At 35.4% G+C, this 19,183-nt stretch overlaps 1 protein-coding gene across 6 annotated transcripts; it reads left to right on the top strand.

Moving 5' to 3' along the window:
• The first annotated feature begins 1,910 nt into the window (after window positions 1-1,910).
• Window positions 1,911-19,041, top strand: slc19a1 (solute carrier family 19 member 1). Of its 6 annotated transcripts, none has more exons than XM_067373202.1 (8): window positions 1,911-2,000; window positions 2,081-2,164; window positions 4,845-4,911; window positions 5,109-5,416; window positions 8,588-9,368; window positions 14,006-14,198; window positions 14,504-14,645; window positions 17,806-19,041. In XM_067373202.1, exons 4-8 carry the CDS (start codon window positions 5,147-5,149, stop codon window positions 17,878-17,880), a joined length of 1,461 nt encoding a protein of 486 aa, XP_067229303.1. In that variant the 5' UTR covers window positions 1,911-2,000; window positions 2,081-2,164; window positions 4,845-4,911; window positions 5,109-5,146; the 3' UTR covers window positions 17,881-19,041. The 6 variants fall into 6 exon arrangements, with proteins under 6 accessions (XP_067229303.1, XP_067229297.1, XP_067229300.1 ...); XM_067373196.1 differs by having other exon boundaries at window positions 17,750-19,041; XM_067373199.1 differs by having other exon boundaries at window positions 1,920-2,000; window positions 2,081-2,122; window positions 17,750-19,041.
• Window positions 19,042-19,183: the final 142 nt, after the last annotated feature.

The raw sequence follows: 19,183 nt of genomic DNA, 5'->3' as shown, positions 1-19,183 counted from the left end.
TAAGTGATTTCTGAGAAACGCTGTTGATATTTGAAATCACCAAAACAAACACGACTGAACAAACACGCCCATACCCAAAAAGGATCACAAACCTATCTTGATAGCTAACTTTACGAACACACTATGCAGCACAGGCACCTCCCACCTCATGATTAGACACGCCCCCTTAATGCTGATTGGCTACAGGTGTGTTTTGGTGCTTCAACAGTGTTTCTAGAAACCGCTCACTGCACCTTTAAGTTTACCTAAATGTCACGTGTAGCAACTCAGTGTAATAACTGCACATAATGTAATAAGTATTATTGTAATAAAATGCTCATAATGTAATAACAATTTTTGCATTATGAGAAATTTATTACATTATAAATTCACCCAAAATATTGTCATGTTGTCATAATTGTAACAGCGTTTAAAGCATAAAATCATATTATCAGCTCAGAGCGCAATTTAAGAAAACATTTCTTCACTTTAATACAGCAAAACAAAGCCTGAATGTGCATCAGAGGACATGTTGAAAAATAAAGTACAGCTTACAGTCATATACAGTGGTTATAAAAAGTCTACACACCCCTGTGAAAACATTTCTGTTACTCACCCTCAAGTTGTTCCAAATGTGTATGAGTTTCTTTCTTCTGTTGAACACAAAGGATATTTTTTAAAATGTTGATAATTAAACAGATATGGTAGGAAAAAATACTATGGCTACCGTTAACTGTCTGGTTACCGACATTCTTTAAAGGTGCAGTGTGTAAATTTTAGCGAAATCTAGTGGTGAGGTTGTGAATTGCAATATAGAGAAGCTACAGTGGCACAATGTTAAGATATGAGACTTGGGAAAGTAAAAGATATGAAACTATGGGATATATAATCCATTATAACTTAAGTGGATAAAATTATGTATATTGTGTGTTATAAATCATCATACTCTTAATAGTTATAACCACTAGGTAAGTATTATTACTGTTACAATCATTAATGAGAAGAACAACACATGACAAGGTTGTTTATAAGGCATTATGCATGTATTATAATGCATTAATAATACCCTTATGGTGCATTATAAACACAGGCTTCATCTGGTGTTATAATGCATTGCATTCTTAAAAGTTATGACAACAAATAGGTAAATATTATAATGTATTGTACCTGTTGTTATTATTATTTATAAGATGATGCAACATATTATAAAGTTGTTTATAAGGCATGTATTATAATGCATTAAGAATACAGACTTCATAGAAGTGTTACCTAATAAATTTCTCATAATGTAAAAATTGTTATTACATATTATACTTATTACATTATGTGCAATTATTACATTATGAGTTGCTACACCCACGCTGTGTGCAATAAACCATGTTAATTGTACTATAAGCCGGTAGTCACTGTGTATAGCTTGTGATTTAAAGGAAAACTGATAGCTGATAATTAAAGTAAAATTGTCAAAAACAAAAACAAAACAAAAAACACCCCAGTTTATACCTATGCTTGGAGCGCCCTCCTTTGGCAAAGCATCATAACACATTACACAGCTGCAGGATCCTCAGCTTCAAAATTAATGTTTGATGAATAAGTATAATTTATGTTGTGGATAAACGTTCCAAAAAAACAAAAACAAAAAAAAAACAAGCCTTCCGGATTGGCCTATATAATTTTACACCATGATTGAACAGCTCTGTTTTGACTCATTTTTGACAATACTGACAAATTCAAGTATTTGTATTATAAGTATTTAACGTGTGAATAAGAGTGAGCTTCAGGATGAAACTCCCCAGAGACAGAAACGATCGGTTCAGTGAGTCAGATTCATTCAGAATGAATCATTTAGACCAGTTTAGCGAGAGTTCCATGAAGCGTTCATTAAAAAAGATTCATTCGTCAAGTTAAGTTAAACAACATCCGGTGCGCATGCGCAGTCAGTGGATCACTGGGCGCGCACGGCTGCAGGCATGCATTTGTCTCGTGGATTTTAGACTGAACAGTTCTCAGTGACAGATTTGGTACGTTTGATCATTGTGTTCTGATGGGTTAAAGTCTGTCTCGTTGTGCCTTTAAATAACTCGCACTTGAATATCTTCAGATGATCCTCAGAGGATATAAACTGACCACTGCAAATCAACAGGCAAGTTGAACTCGAGTCAGCTCGACACATACCTGAACACTGGTGAGATTATGTGCAAACAACATCCAGAGACTAACGACATATTGTTACTCATGAATAAGCAGACTTGATTATGAGATGTATAAGAGAGGATATTGCTCTGTTATTTGTAAGGCATGTGATTTACTCAGTGTTTACAGTAAACTCATTTGTATGAGGTCAAGAAACTCCTTTGACTGACACATTATTATTACTGTTCATGCTGTCTTATAGATGTAAGTGTGGTCTATATTGTTTATGTTTATGTATGTGTATGTGTGTGTGTATATGTGTATATATAATGTATATGTGTATATATGTGTATATATATGTGTATATATAATGTATATGTGTGTATATTTATTTATATATATATATATATATATATATATATATATATATATATATATATATATATATATATATATGTGGGTTCTCACAGGTAATGAAATTTCTGGAGTATCATGGAATTTTAAAAGGTCTATTCCAGACATTGAGAGTCAGGGACTTATATATATATATATATATATATATATATATATAATATATATATATATATATATATATATATATTTTGTCCAAGTCATGGAATATCAAGGGATTTTTGTTTGTTGCTTTAAATTTTAGTTTCCATTTATCAAAACGCAATTTCTCTATACAATTTTGCATATTGTTATAGTTAGGGTATTTTTCAGGGGCATTTTATTTCATTCCTACTTGTCAACTGGCAATCACTTGCAGTCACCTGTACCTGTTAACTATGGCAAATATCCCAGGAAAATGCAAATTTCAAGAGTTTTGGCTACAAAAAGACCACTTTAAAGACTGTCCTAACCAGCCGCGACACGACAAAGGATTCTATTTTTGAAATGGTTTCTATATTTCTGGTATTTTGCAGCTAATAGTTCAGGTCATAGAGAGGGAACAGGGAAAAGTATTTATTGCTTACGGTTTGAACATTCTCGTTTCCTTTAATTTAAATAATCCTTTGTCGCTCTCATAGTGGCTATTAAAGTCATGCAAAATTATATTATACTATACTATATTATACAAGTGTATTTCATGACAAACATTGTCAGTCACTGAGTATGTATTTTGAATAATGTTTTATGCTTTAATTTTGTTTAGTTTAATTTTGTGTTTAACTGCGAACAGAGCCCGCCCACGCTGTGTTATGATTGGCTGTGATTTATGATTGATTTTGTCTTCTTGTAGCTTTGTCATGTCTGGTTAGGACCTTAGGACACAGTAAGCTAAAAAAAAAAGACATAGTAAGCCACCTTTTCACCGCACACGACATTAGGATAGGACTGTCACATTTCGCCCCCTAGTGGTAGTTGCACAGAATTTTCAATTTGGTTGTGCATAGCCATTATGGGGCGTTCACACCAGACGAGACTTGCGTGAATAAATCGCACTATTCGCGCGTAGTTGGACGCTTGAACATTTTGAGTTTACTCGCTTCATTCGCGCATGAAATTTGCGTAATGAGAGGGGCTCTCCCTCTTTCTGCGCACTTCCTTTGAATGAACATCAACTCGTCAGCGGGAAAGTAGTTGTAAAATACGGCGAATAAGCTCAATTTGCCAGCTTTAGCTAGCTTGTAGTCTCAATATGTATATGTATATATATAGATTAAATTGAATAAAGACCGTTTTTTTACAACTTCCCAGATTGTCTGACCTCCTCACTCACTTTCTTCCAAGCAAGATCCTTTTTATTCCTGTTTTTATAAAAGTATGAAGATCGTACAGCGACGATGATTTTGTCCTCCATTGTTGTTTCGGATTTCGCCTCCGCTCGCTACATCGTAATCACGTCACTACTAGAGCAAGCTCCTGATTGGTTAATGCGGCGCGAATATTCACCAAAGTTCAGATTTTTCAACTTGCGCGATTCGGCGAATCATGTGTTACGTGCGTCAAACTTTAAATATTACAGAAAATATCAAAGTACATTTAATAGGTAAAAGCACAAAAAAGTAGTGTGTATGAGTATTTAAATTAGTTTTGTACTAAAAATGTCTGTGAACAAGTAAATAAACCTTGCAAATGGATGGATTTTTCCACTGTCTGTTGGCCTGTTTTTCCGTTCATGATAGGTCATAGAAATTCAGCTTTTAAGTCAGTGAAAAGTCAGGGAATTTGACATTTAGCTTGGAGTGGGAACCCTATATATATATATATATATATATAAATACAGTACAGTCCAAAAGTTTGGAACCACTAAGATTTTTAATGTTTTTAAAAGAAGTTTCGTCTGCTCACCAAGGCTACATTTATTTAATTAAAAATACAGTTATATTGTGAAATATTATTACAATTTAAAATAACTGTGTACTATTTAAATATATTTGACAAAGTAATTTATTCCTGTGATCAAAGCTGAATTTTCAGCATCATTACTCCAGTCTTCAGTCACATGATCCTTCAGAAATCATTCTAATATGCTGATCTGCTGCTCAAGAAACATTTATGATTATTTTCAATGTTGAAAACAGTTGTGTACTTTTTTTTTTCAGGATTCCTTGATGAATAGAAAGTTCAAAAGAACAATATTACTGTTTGTTTTGTATTTTTAATCAAATATATGCATTAGAAGAGACTTCTTTTAAAAACGTTAAAAGTCTTACCGATCCCAAATTTATTACGTTTTATTATAAAAATCAAACTAATAATTTAATTTGCTTTGTGCTTCTTTACAGAATCACAATGTGCCATCCAGTGAGGTAGAACATTTTAATCATTGACGGTGCTGGAAGCTGGGCAAAGGTGAATAGCTGCACACAGAAAATGTCGTCTGTTTAACACAATGCTGTATCATTACGAAAGTGTCCTCTCAGCTCCCAGTAATAGTTAACACGCCACATGTCTTAGGGTTTAGTGCAGTCGCTTGCTTATTCCCAGTCTGTGTTAAACTGCTAAGCCTTCAGCTATTAACATTCCTTCTGCATTTTTTACATCATTAGATAATTCCGCTTTACAGCATCAGTAGTATTGCTGTAACATGGTGGAAGAGAGTATATGCAATGAACGGATAGAGGATAAGGAGGAAATGAGGACTGATGGCAATGGACACACTGTGGAGAGTGTGGCTCCAGAGTCAGTCATCCTTGAAAGCAAGGAAGACCTGGAAAATCAAGCGCAGAAGACCAGATCCTGGATATGGTCCGTTGTTTATCTGTGTTTCTATGGCTTCATGGTGCAGCTGAAGCCCGGAGAGCCGTTCATCACGCCGTACCTGCTCAGTGCAGAGAAGAACTTCTCCAGACAACAGGTGTGGTGAGACTCTACTCTTATTGTAGTTTGTTAATGAGTGACTGATAAATCATACTGGTGGTAAACATGTTTTCAACTTTGTTAACACTGGGACTGTTTACATACTACAGTATGTATTTATTTTTGTTTCCAATAATAGTCGATACACAGTTACGATTGTGTAACGTGGTCTTCAAACTCTTGTCACAGCTGCTGGGTTTTGGAAAGCCATGTGAATGTGGTCAGAGTTCACATTCCTCTAAAGTGGGTCAGATCTGCTTTGCGGAAGGACTGAAATGAATCCTAGATCATGTTGACTCATTAGAGATATTAACCATTAAATGACTTGTAAACACATTTCTAAATCCCAAATTGCTAAGTGAATTTGCCCTCACTCTAACTGAATGTTTTCTTATCAGGTCAGGGCTGTTGTTTTGGCAAAAGCCATAAAATTAATCAGCCACATGCAGAGAATATCTGTATGGGAATTTTCCACTGCGAAGTAGACCAAGTGCCAGTTTTTATTTGTTTATAGTCATGGATTAACACTTCTGTTTAGCCCAAGTTCTCTTTCACTTTATATATTTTTATTACATGTTCAACATGTTTTACTAACTAAAAGGACACATAAAAACTGTTACATTCATGTACTCTGTATCTTATACAGATACTTGTGCACCTGATTAGCAAAAAAAGCATTTTTTTAAAAAATTTTTCAATCTGCTTGCTAAGGAAACTGAATTATGGAAGCTTGTTTCTGCCACTGAATAAAAAATAAAAAGGTGTGATTGTGACTTTTCATCTCACAATTGACTTTTTTTGCGAGATATAAAGACAAAAATTGCGAGTTATAAAGTCATAATTGTGATATCATTTGTCATTTTGGGTTTCAGATGTGTGCTCACGTGCGCACTGAAGCTCGCTTAGCAGCTGACTTCTTCCTGACAAATCAAAAGTAGCACTACATTGTGAAACTGCGTACTTGTTAGGAAGACTGATGGTGTTTAGGGTTCCATTTCTAATGAAATCCATTTATTTTCCCCCCAAATTCTGTTTCTGGATTCCGTTTTTTTCATTTTTGTTTCATTTTTTTGGGACTCCATTTAAATGGTTAAATCAAATTTTAGTAATCAAATAGCATGTCTAATTAATAGAAATCACGAAACTATACAATTTAACAACAACTTATTAAAAGTTTAACAAAAATGTATGTTTTTTTTTTAGGGCTCTATATTCATTTTTACTAAATTCTGTGTTTTCTGTTTTAAGTTGTCTGGATTCCATTTTAATGGTTTAATTAAATTTTGATAATCAAAAAGCATGTCTAGTTAATTGAATTGATAAAAACAACCAAATTTATAAAAAAAATAAAAATAATAATTTCTATGAAATGTGTTTTTTTTATTTTATTTATTTATTTATTTATTTTTTATTTTTTGAAATTCTGTGTTGTGTATTTAAATTTTTCTGGCAATCAAATGAAGGCATAAAACATTAATTTAATTTATCTTTTAATCATATGTGTTTTCTCAAACAAAGTGCTGCACAGCAGAGCTTTACTGGTAAAGTTAAAACATGGAAGACAAATAGGGATTATTCCTTATAAAATGAAGTTTTAATAATAATTTATTATTATTATTATTATACTGGGGCGTAGCTAAGTTCTACTGTATATTTCTGTCACAATTTCTTCAAGTTAAACCAAACTTTTATTTTGACGGGTTGCAGTGAAGACCTTTGAGTTTCTGTGTGTTCATGATATGACGATAGTTTTTCTCAGATGAAACGGTAAAATGCTGATGAAGTGACTCTCAGAGCGGCTCTGGAGATGAAGATCATGTGTTCATGTCCCCAGCGTCACACGTGATTCAGTGTGTGTGTGGGAAATGAAACCGCACGTCTGCAACATTCATTCACACAGACACAGAACATGCAGGATTCATAATTAAATAGTCTTTTTGAGGTTTTATATGCACAGACACTAGTCTATATTGTAATGTGATTTAAGTGTACTGACCTACATTTGATTTATTCTTAAAAAAAAATTCTGTGACATTCTGCTTTATACAGTAAATTCCGTTTGGATTCTGTCTGCATCACGGAAATCATAGGGCCCTTCAGAATTAAAATTTCCTGATAATTTACTATCCTCCATGTCATCCAAGATGTTCATGTCTTTCTTTCTTGAGTGGAAAAGAAATAAAGGTTTTTGAGGAAAACATTCCAGGATTTTTCTCCATATAGTGGACTTCACTGGGGTTCAACGGGTTGAAGGTCCAAATGTCAGTTTCAGTGCAGCTTCAAAGAGCTCTACATGATCCCAGACGAGGAATAAGAGTCTTATCTAGAGAAACCATCAGCCATTTTCTAAAAAAAAAATAAAAATTGATATACTTTTTAACCTCAAATGCTCGTCTTGCACTGCTCTGTGATGCTCCATGCATGATGTAATCATGTTAGAAAGGTCATGCGTGACGTATGTGGAAGTACCACGGTAGGGCGAAAAACTCCATCTCATTTTCTCCTCCAACTTAAAAATCATCCGACATCGTCGTTTTAACTTAGTCTTTGCACGTTCACTTTGTAAACACTGGATCGGTACTTCCGCCTACATCACGTGTGACCTTTCCAACATGATTACGTCATGCGTGGCGCATCGCAGAGCAGTGCAAGACGAGCATTTGTGGTTAAAAAGTATATCAATTTTATTTTTTTTAGAAAATGGGCGATGGTTTCTCTAGATCAGACTCTTATTCCTCGTCTGGGATCATGTAGAGCTCTTTGAAGCTGCACTGAAACTGACATTTGGACCTTCAACCCGTTGAACCCCAGTGAAGTCCACTATATGGAGAAAAATCCTGGAATGTTTTCCTCAAAAACCTTCATTTCTTTTCCACTGAAGAAAGAAAGACATGAACATCTTGGATGACATGGAGGAGAGTAAATTATCAGGAAATTTTAATTCTGAAGTGAACGTATCCTTTAACCCCGCGTAAACGGAATCTTTTTTTCACACTGTTCATACTTTAACAATTAATCATGGGTATTCATAATCTGATGTTTCACACTGTATGTAGGTAAGTGCATTCTCTATTATACTATTACTGATGTTACATTTATTACTACAATTATCCCTGCTCTCCCTCTACCCCATATCAGAGGTAACAGTGACTTTCTGTGATCTTCACAGGTTACCAATGAAATCACCCCAGTCCTCTCATATTCCTATATGGCTGTGCTGGTGCCCGTGTTTCTGCTGACAGATTACCTTCGCTACAAACCTGTGCTGATCCTTCAGAGCTTGAGTCATGTTTCCATTTGGCTCTTGCTGCTTTTGGGCACCTCGCTGCTGGAGATGCAGTTCATGGAGTTCTTTTACGGCATCACCATGGCCGCCCGTGTGGCGTACTCCTCCTACATCTTCTCGCTGGTACCGGCGACTGTTTACCAGCGTGTCGCCAGCTATTCCCGCTCGTCGGTGCTCATGGGAGTCTTCACGAGCTCTGTGCTGGGTCAGCTGTGTGTTTCACAGGGGGACGTATCATACGAGACGTTAAGCGCGGTCTCTCTGGGGTTTGTCAGTTTCGGGCTACTCTTGTCCTTCTGCTTGCCGTGGCCCAAGCGTAGCATGTTCTTCAACCGAGCCCGTCTGGAGGAGGAGAGGAAGGAAGCGGCTCGATCGGAATTGGCCAGAATGAAGCCTGAGGAGAGGGATGGCAGTGTGGCAGCACTGGGCAGTAACCACACTTCCTTTTCCTTGGCAAATTCAGTGTTTGTTCAGATGGTGAAGGAGTTAAAGAATGTTGTGAAAGTGCCTAGTTTAAGGCTTTGGAGCTTGTGGTGGGTGTTCAACTCCACTGGTTACTATTTAGTTGTGTTTTATGTGCACATCCTGTGGAATAAAGTCTACCCTGCCACGGAAAACAAGCATGTCTACAATGGAGCTGTTGAGGCTGCCTCTACATTATTAGGTAAGATGGATTATATCTTGTTGTAGTTGCTGTGTTTGTTCAATTAAAACAGAAAAATGATCATTTTTTTAGTAAGTAGCATCCACTCTGATTTCTTAAAGGGTTAGTTCACCCTAAAATTAAATTTCTTTAATTTATAACTCGCCCTCATGCTGTTCCACACCTGTAAGACCTTCATTTAACGCTTCCAGGTTCTACGTCAGAATGCTGGCTCATTATTGGTTGCTGCTGTACACATGATGCAGGAGCTGGCCAATAATGTGTCAGCGTTCTGACATAGAATCCAGAAACGCTGCACTGTGTTTACAACGTCAACAGCAGAAGAGAAAAGTATTCTCGCACTAAAAGTATTCTCGTCTCTTCATAACATTAAGGTTGAACCACTGCAGTCACGTTGACTGTTTTAACGACGTCTTTAGTACCTTTCTGGACCTTGAAATTGGTAATGACGTTTCTGTGTATAGGGAGGTCAGATACCTCTCGGATTTCATCAAAAATATCTTAAAGGTGCCGTAGAACGTCTTTTTAAAAGATGTAATACAAGTCTAAGGTGTCCCCTGAATGTGTCTGTGAAATTTCAGCTCAAAATACCTCATAGTTTTTTTTAATTCTTTTTTTTTTTTGGGTCATCATTAAATATGCGCCAATTCAGGCTGCGGCCCCTTTAAATTCTTCTGCTCTCCGCCCCCGGAGCTCGCGACTGCCTTAAACAGCATAAACAAAGTTCACACAGCTAATATAACCCTCAAAATGGATCTTTACAAAGTGTTTGTCATGCAGCATGTCTAATCGCGTAAGTATAGTATTTATTTGGATGTTTACATTTGATTCTGAATGAGTTTGATAGTGCTCCGTGGCTAAAGCTAACATTACACACTGTTGGAGAGATTTATAAAGAATGAAGTTGTGTTTATGAATTATACAGACTGCAAGAGTTAAAAAATGAAAATAACGACAGTCTTGTCTCCGTGAATACAGTAAGAAACGATGGTAACTTTAACCACATTTAACAGTACATTAGCAACATGCTAACGAAACATTTAGAAAGACAATTCACAAATATCACTAAAAATATCATGATATCATGGATCATGTCAGTTATTATCGCTCCATCTGCCATTTTTCGCTGTTGTTCTTGCTTGCTTACCTAGTCTGATGATTCAGCTGTGCACAGATCCGGACGTTAATACTGGCTGCCCTTGTGTAATGCCTTGAACATGAGCTGGCATATGCAAATATTAGGGGCGTACATATTAATGATCCCGACTGTTACGCAACAGCCGGTGTTATGTTGAGATTCGCCTGTTCTTCGGAGGTCTTTTAAACAAATGAGATTTATATAAGAAGGAGGAAACAATGGAGTTTGAGACTCACTGTATGTCATTTCCATGTACTGAACTCTTGTTATTTAACTATGCCAAGGTAAATTCAATTTTTGATTCTAGGGCACCTTTAATTTGTGTTTTGAAGATGAATGGTCAAAGGTCTTACGGGTGTGGTGTCGTCATGAAATTAAAATTCACCCTATCTATTGCTTAATGCATTTTTTTTATCTTATTGTGAACAATTCATCCATGTATGTTTTGAATCAAAATGTCAACTGGATCCAGGGTTGGGCAAAAATACATCAATGTATTTTAAAATAAAATACCAAATACCTTAATTTTAAGTGCATCAAAATACAGCAGCCACACCATGTATCAAAATAAACTACTGTATTTTTGTATTTTAAAAATACTAACAAAATACTTTTACAAGGGAGCATGAAATTTCTTCGCAAACCTTCCATCAATTGGCCTATTTGATCGATCCCTTCACCATTACACTGACTCAGCTGATTCACTAAACGATGTTTGACAACAGCTTTTCTCTGCCCGAGTCATGCAGTAAATCTAACATACAACCAGTTAAAGGTACAATATGTACAGTAGGATTTTTGTATTAAAATATCCAAAAACCACTAGAACAATGTTATATATTTTGTTGTACATGTGTACTTATCCCAAATGTTTCCAAGAATGTACTTGGTACTTGTTTACGGTTTTATTTTGTAGAAACCATGGAAACACCAAAGATGCAAATACTGTTTGGATTCATTCATCGACTGAAAACTAATCATGTTATATAGCTTCTTGTTTAAATCACGTTTTCTTGATTTACCGCGAGTACAATGTTTTACCATGACTAATATTGATCGAGCTTACTGCAGTGTGCAACAAGTGTCTCATAGCAGCTGCCAAGCGAATGCACAGAGTAGCACTTTAACAACTTTCAACAAACAAATGTATCTAATATGATAAACAGTGCTGCATTACCTCACATACACTTGACCAGAAGAAGCGGAAACGGCGACTGTGGCATAATAAAAGTCCTGCTGCTCTTGAGACATGTCGCGCTCGTCTCTCATCATTGATTTCTGACCGAGTCCCATCCCGATTCTTTTCCGCCAGCTGTAGACGTGAAGACAATACATCCCATGATTCCACAAAATCAAGGATAAGTGGCTGAATAAGCGACTTCTAGCAGTGAAAATTTACATTTTGTGGCTTTAACAGATCAAATATTCACATATCTCTGTGAACTCCCAGATGAAGGTTTTAAAGTAACCAACAGTTTAATATTTAACAGTTTGCGAATGACTTATAATTGTATCCTAATTTAGTTACTTGGTGTTTGGTAACAAAGGGGATACTTTGCATCAGCAACACTGACTCAATGCCAAACAAGTCATTTATAAGAAGACAACCGATGGCACCTGTATTCATAGCAACTAGTTTATAACTAATGAATCAATTTATTGTTAATTATAAATATAGGGGGCTGCTGCTCGGTATAATTGTTTTCAAGAACATTATGTAAATTGGTAAACTATTTAGCCTAGGTTACTAAAACAAACACCAAAACTTCTGTTCTGAACTCAACAAGTCTGGGTAAACCACGGAGTAAGCACCAATCAGAGGTTGCATTTTTATGATGTCATCATGTAGACTTCTTACAAAGTATTTAACAGTATTTTAAAACTACAAAAATACAAAGCACTAAAGTATGTTGATACAAAATACTAAGCCATTTTCATCAACCCTATCAAATACAAATTAAAAAATACTATTTTGTATTTGAAATACATGTATCATAAATACTGCCCATTCCTGACTGGATCTTCCCATAAAATGGCAGACTTCCTTCTGATGACGTTACACTGTTAGTCTGTTTAAACCTCGGCCCTTTCTTACAATTGACAGCAGTCAGATCTGCCTTCATCCAGTTAACAACGGATGGATAGAACCTACATGTTTTTCTTTTTTGATAATCCATTGAAAACTGGGATATACGTCACAATACGAAATCTGTGACTACTTCTGTTTCATCTCCACTTTAACTAATATTTTTTTGAAGAGGGCAAGTCATAGTGAGTTAGTGTGCGATAATGTTCAGCTCTGTGCGTTTATGTGTAGTAGTCTGACATGTTTATTTCTTAAAAGTACAACAAACTATGTATTTTAATTGCATTGCATTAATACACTTTAGCAGACAAACTATTTTTACACTCTAAAAAATGCTGGATTAAAAACAATCCAAGCTGGGTTGAAAATGGACAAACTCAGCGGTTGGGTTAAATGTTTGACCAACCTGCTGGTCAGTTTTATTTAACTCAACTATTGTTTAAAAATTACTGTATTGACTGCTTAAAATGAACCCAAAGTATGTTGGAAATTAACATTCATTAATGTGTAATAAAAGTGTAACGAATAATAATTAAACAATAAACATTTATTAAATTGTTCACTTTTTGATTATTATTGTTTCCCCTAGAAATTATGTGTCAGATTATTAATTTCCAACATATTTTGAGTTCATTTTAAGCCAGACATATAGTCATTTTTAAACAATAGTTGAGTTAAATAAAACTGACCAGCAGGTTGGGAAAAACATTTAACCCAACCGCTGGGTTAAAACAACTTAATCACTGGGTTTGTCCATTTTAAACCCAACTTGGGTTGTTTTTAACGCAGCATTTTTAGTGTGTACGGTTTTAGATTTGTGTTTGTCGTAATTCTCTCTTTATCTTTAAAACAAAATACTCTGGATTTAGAATAACAGCCATTTATTGGTTATCAACCAGTACATTGGACAATAATTATCTGCTTATTTGCACTGGCATGAACTTCAATCTGGGTCATCAGAGTTCCCAATGCATTTGACAGGTCAATGTTTTTCTTTTCTTTTCTTTTTTTTTACTAGGATCTTGACATTTAATCTCCAAATGATTACAAATCTTAATTGAGGATTACATCATACATGATGGTTTACTATTTGGCGAGAACAAGCAAAGTTCATGTTCCACAACCTTTGAGCTTGGGCCTGACATGTGCTTGGAAAACACACAAAAAAATAAAACAAAACGCATAAACCAGGATTCCTTATTCCTGGTGCTGGGAAGCCACTTCCCTGTAGAGTTTTTAGTTGATTCAGGTGCGCTCAATCAGAGTTGGAGCTATACTCTGCACGACCAGATGCTGTAAAGTAGAAAATATTTGCAAACAGTTTTTCAGTTTTTCATACACAAATTTGGACTTGGTGAGAATAGATGTTTGTTGATCAGCATGATAATTACAGGTCAATCTTGTGCCCCATAGGTGCAATCACCTCATTCGCAGCAGGCTATGTGAAGATTCGATGGAATCTGTGGTCTGAACTGGTGATTGGAGTGATCACCGCGGCACAGGCCGGTCTGCTGCTTCTCATGGGACTCACAGGAAATATCTGGGTTTGCTATGTGGCATATGCCCTGTTCAGAGGCTTCTACCAGTTCCTGGTGCCTATTGCCATGTGAGTGATATATATTATTAAATGCATTTTTTTTTTTTTTTTTTTATGCATTTTATTTGTCAAAAACTCACATTAAACATCAATGGCATATATTGCATAAAATGTTTTAAAGTGACTGTTTTAAAAACAGGAGATGAGTTGTATGCACCTGTGAAAACATTTATTTCACAGAGATCAATGAGTTTTTGATGAAACTAAAAGAAAAACACTAAGGAAATTAAAAAATTTACTTTTTTTTTTTTTTTTTTACAATTATTTCTCTGCATTTTGTCTGTTAATAATTCATTTTGTGCTTTTCCTCTCAGTTTCCAGATTGCCTCCTCTCTCACTAAAGAATTGTGTGCTTTAGTGTTCGGAGTAAACACATTTCTTGGAACGATCCTGAAGACGGTCATCACTCTCATTGTGGCAGATAAGAGGGGATTGGCTTTGGATGTTCATTCTCAGGTGTGTACAATTCTAGATTAACTTCAGTTAATATTTACACAGAAAAACAGGACCAGTACTCAATACTCGGGTCACTTTTTCAAAACTCTACACACAGTTGTTATTTTTAGTTTGGCACAGCATTTCATTTTATATTCAAAATGCACTAAAACTACCAAAAATCTTTCTTCCATAACACTAGTAAAGGTTTGCACCCATCAAGCACACATTGTCATAAACAATGACCTAAAAAACATGTAGCATTACGCAATGATTTCTTTTGTAAAATATCTTCACAACACAAGAATACACTGCAGTAAATGTTACATGGTCATTGTTTACATTACAGAACAAAATTATTCCGAAGTTTTCTCCTTTTGTATCGATGTTAATGAAATTTAAAGAATAACACTTGTGTGGGCATTCAGCTACATCTGATTGTTTTGATAGTATTCCCTTTTTTTAGATTTGAAATATATTTCAATATGGTATTACTGTAGAAATGTAGCAAATTGTTGTCTTATTCAGTTTTGTATTATGTTTTGAACTTTCGTTTAAAGGTACAATATGTAAAATTTTTGCAGTAAAATATCCAAAAACCACTAGGCTAGTGTTATATATTTTGTCCAGCTGATTACTAACAATATCTCTAATGTTTTCAACTACTTGTAAATCATGAGAAAATTCCCATTCTAAACAGTGACACGGGGCAGTGCAGTCGCCTGTCAATGACGTCAGTTACCCTTTGTTACCGCCTTTACTGACGTAGAAACCACATGACAACAGTGTAGTGTCTAGCGTCCAGCAAACCACTAGCTTGCTTCAAGCAGTTACGTTTTATGGTGGATTGTGTTACTTATTTATGGAACATAATTACTGTTTACCATCTGCCGCTGGTTCTGTCGACAAGGACAGCTCCCGTAAACTCATGACCGGAAAAGCGGAAGTGGCGCCGGCGACTGTCATAATAAAAGTCCCGCTGCTCGTGAGGCGTGTGTTGATCAATCGCTCCAGCTCCTCGTTCAGAACATGAGTTCTTCCAGACTCTAATCCCTATTCTTTTGCACCGTCCGTTGAGATGGAGACCACATGTCCCAAGTTTCTGCTCTAAAACTTGGCGTCATCAAACTACGCCTTTGTTTTGAATAGGCTTCTAGCGACCTCTAGCGGACAGAAAATATCACAAATTGTACCTTTAAAGGCTTAATTTTGGTCATAATTTGTCATAATTTACTCACCCTCATGTCTTTCAAACCCGTAAGACTTTTGTTTTGACTTTTGTTTATCTTCGAATCGCAAATAAAGATATTTTTTAATGAAATCTGGGAAATTTCTGTCCCTACATTGACCACTTTGACGCTTCAAAAAGTTCATAAAAGATCCATATGAAACTAATCCATATGAATTGAATGGTTTAGTCCAAATTTTCTGAAGAGACTCGATCGCTTTTTATGATGAACCAGTGCTTCCCACAAGAAATATACTTGCGGTGGTAGCTGGGTGAAAAATCCTCCTATTACACACGGCACAAAAATGGTGTAAACAAATAATGTGTTTTTTTTTTTTTTTTTAAACAGTACTTTTATTTATTTACTAATATTATACATTGTTATGCATTGTAAACTATGCAAAATTACAGCATTTAAATGGTTCTCCTTTTCCTTTGTTCTTTTCCCCTTGCTGTCATATAGTGTCTCTCTCAGTGAAATTTATAAAATAAATAATAAATGTGTCAAATAATGTTCTTAGTCTTTTCTTCCTGTGGGGGAAACTACAGTAATTTACTATGAATTAAATGGAAATCAAATTAAATACAATTTATAGTGTAACCAAAATACCAATAATGCCCAAAAGAAAAAGAAAAAAACTTGGCGAGTGACTTTTAATTATAAACAAGCCTGAAATACACGGGACTCTTATTTTGAAATGTCTGTACTATTGCAGGCTGATCCTTCAGATTCTTACAACCGTATAAAACATTTTATATAAGGCCATAAAGTAGACATTGTAATAATTCATCAACTTGAGTTCATTAGCAATCGCTTGGCATAAATATGCGCTTTTCATTGATTGAGAATCACTTTGAAGCAGTCTGAAGCTCTGTTGTGCGAGTTTGCAGCGCCGCCTTGTGACTTTGCAACATGCCGCGCCCGTGGGAATATTAGCGGGAGTAAACAGTTCTGACGCACACGTAACAAGCAGGTACGAAACAACTAATTAATCGATCGTGGATGGTTTCATTATCTTGGGCGGATATAAAAGTATAAGAGGATAAAAATAATAAAAGCAAAAATGTGTCTCCAAATATACTTGGGCGGCAGTTAATATACCTGGGCGGCCTGCCCAAGTTAAGCCTATGTGTGGGAAGCACTGTGAACAGATTAAATTTAGGCTTTTTTTCACATACGTTGATCAGCGAACATAAACAGAAGCTCAATCGAACCTGTTTGATGCACAAGAACAAACCTCATTGGTTCTTGATGAGGCTCAAACGTGCTGCGTAACACGAGAATGAACCTCACTGGTTATTGCACATCAAGAAAACATGCTTGAGCTTCTGTTGTTGATGAATGTTTATATGTGAATATACAGTAAGCTTAAATTAAATGTTCATCACATAGAGTCATCAAGTCTCTTTAGAAAATTTGGACTAAATCGACCATTTCATATGGATTAGTTTTATGATCTCTTTATGAACTTTTTTGAAGCGTCAAAGTGGTAGTTGCCAGTGGAGGGACAGAAATCTCTCCGATTTCATTAAAAATATCTTCATTTCTATTTTCGAAGATGATCAAAAGTTTGAATGACATGAGGGTGAGTAAACAACTGAATTTTCATTTTAGGGTGAACTGACCCTTTAACCGTTTTGAAAAAAGTATGTGCAAATTGGCCTGTAGGTACGTAGTTTTGGTGGTGTTTGTGTCTGTCATTTCATTTGAAATGAAAGACACAAACACTACAGTAAGCAATAATAAATGATCCACATAGACTGCTTTTGTGGTCACTGTATGAAGAGTTTTGAAAAAGTGGCCCAAGTATTGAGAGGGTCTGAGCGATTGTACTGTAATAGAAGAAATTACAGCAACATTATAATGCAGAATTGGTTCTCTCTTTCTCTTTTGCAGTTTTTTGTTTATTTCTTTTACTTCACTCTACTGACTGTGATTTATCTGGGCTGTAGTGCCTTTATCATCACGTGTCATTACCGCAATCAAAGCGCAGAGCAAGAGGCTACGGAAGGAGCCACAGCCACTGAACTGAGTCCCATGGCAGCAGCGAGTGACGGCACAACCGCACATAATGGAGCCGGCATCAAGACATGAGATTCAAAGGAATTGTGCCTACAGGTGGAGTTTCTCCATCTCTTTAGCTGTTACTTTTAAATCAGAACATTTATTTTCAGTATGAATAACCTTGGTTTTATCATTTTATGTTTGTCCACTTCTTAGGAATGGCACAATTTTTTTTTTTTAAAACTTCATCAAAATCTAATTATACATTTTATGGAAATTAAATGTAGTGATTGAGGTCCGTAGGATGGTACGCCAATGGAAAATCTAATCTCGGATCGAGATCTGGATGTCTTTGTTTAATTGTTTGTATTTTTATAAGGTTATCTTTGTTAGGGTTAACAAAGACAGTGTAAAATAATTTTATAAGGAATGTTTGCAAGCCAAACATGGCAAGTTTGGCTTTCTAGCATCTGATAGGATTACTTTTTTAACTTCAGAGAACCGTGATGCCAGAAGTATTATTTGCAACTAGATATTGCAGTTTAAATGATTACTTTTGCAGTGAGGACCGTTTTTCTTCCAGTCTTTTCTTTCATTCCAGGATCGCTCGGTTCTGTTTAGGAATGGGAAAAAGAAAACCCGTAGTGGAGCTAGTGTGGAGCGATAACATAATTTTTAAACAGGAAGGGGAAATTGCTGCATTCACACTGTTGCTCAGTTCTGTGCAATGTTTGGTGACATGACTATTTTTATTGACAAATGTGAATATCTTTATATAACCTGTATAAAAGAAATTTTGGTAACACTTTACAATAAGGTTTCATTAGTTAATTACTTTGAACTAAGAATGAACAATATATCTACAGTATTTATTCATCTTAGTTATGTTATTTATTAATATATTATTAAAATCAAGAGTTGTATTTAATGCACTGTGAACTAACATGAACAATCAATGAACAGCTGGAGTTTTGTGAAGTATCATTAACAAAGATTAAAAACCTATTGTGCATTGTTAGTTCATGTTAGTTAACAAATGAGACCCAATTGTAAAGTGTTACCGTAATTTCACATGAACGAATTTATTGTACACAGGACACTTGCATAGTTCTACTGAATTTTAAAATAAATACTGCTGTATTTTTATTTTGTTTTATAGTGTGATCACACTATAGGAGCTCCAGACCATGTCAAATTAAAAATAAATTGTTATTAAATAAAAACTTTTATTTGTATATCATTTTGCGAATTAGTTCTAACTCTTGAAAGGAGTGAAAGAGTTGTAAATAAAATGTTCTTTGCTGTCTGGCAAAGCTGAACATTATT

The sequence above is a fragment of the Chanodichthys erythropterus genome, chromosome 21 (assembly GCF_024489055.1).
Source record: "Chanodichthys erythropterus isolate Z2021 chromosome 21, ASM2448905v1, whole genome shotgun sequence".
Lineage (NCBI taxonomy): Eukaryota > Metazoa > Chordata > Actinopteri > Cypriniformes > Xenocyprididae > Chanodichthys > Chanodichthys erythropterus.
Note: the sequence above shows the minus strand (reverse complement) of the source record. Positions and strands in the feature narration are given on the sequence as shown.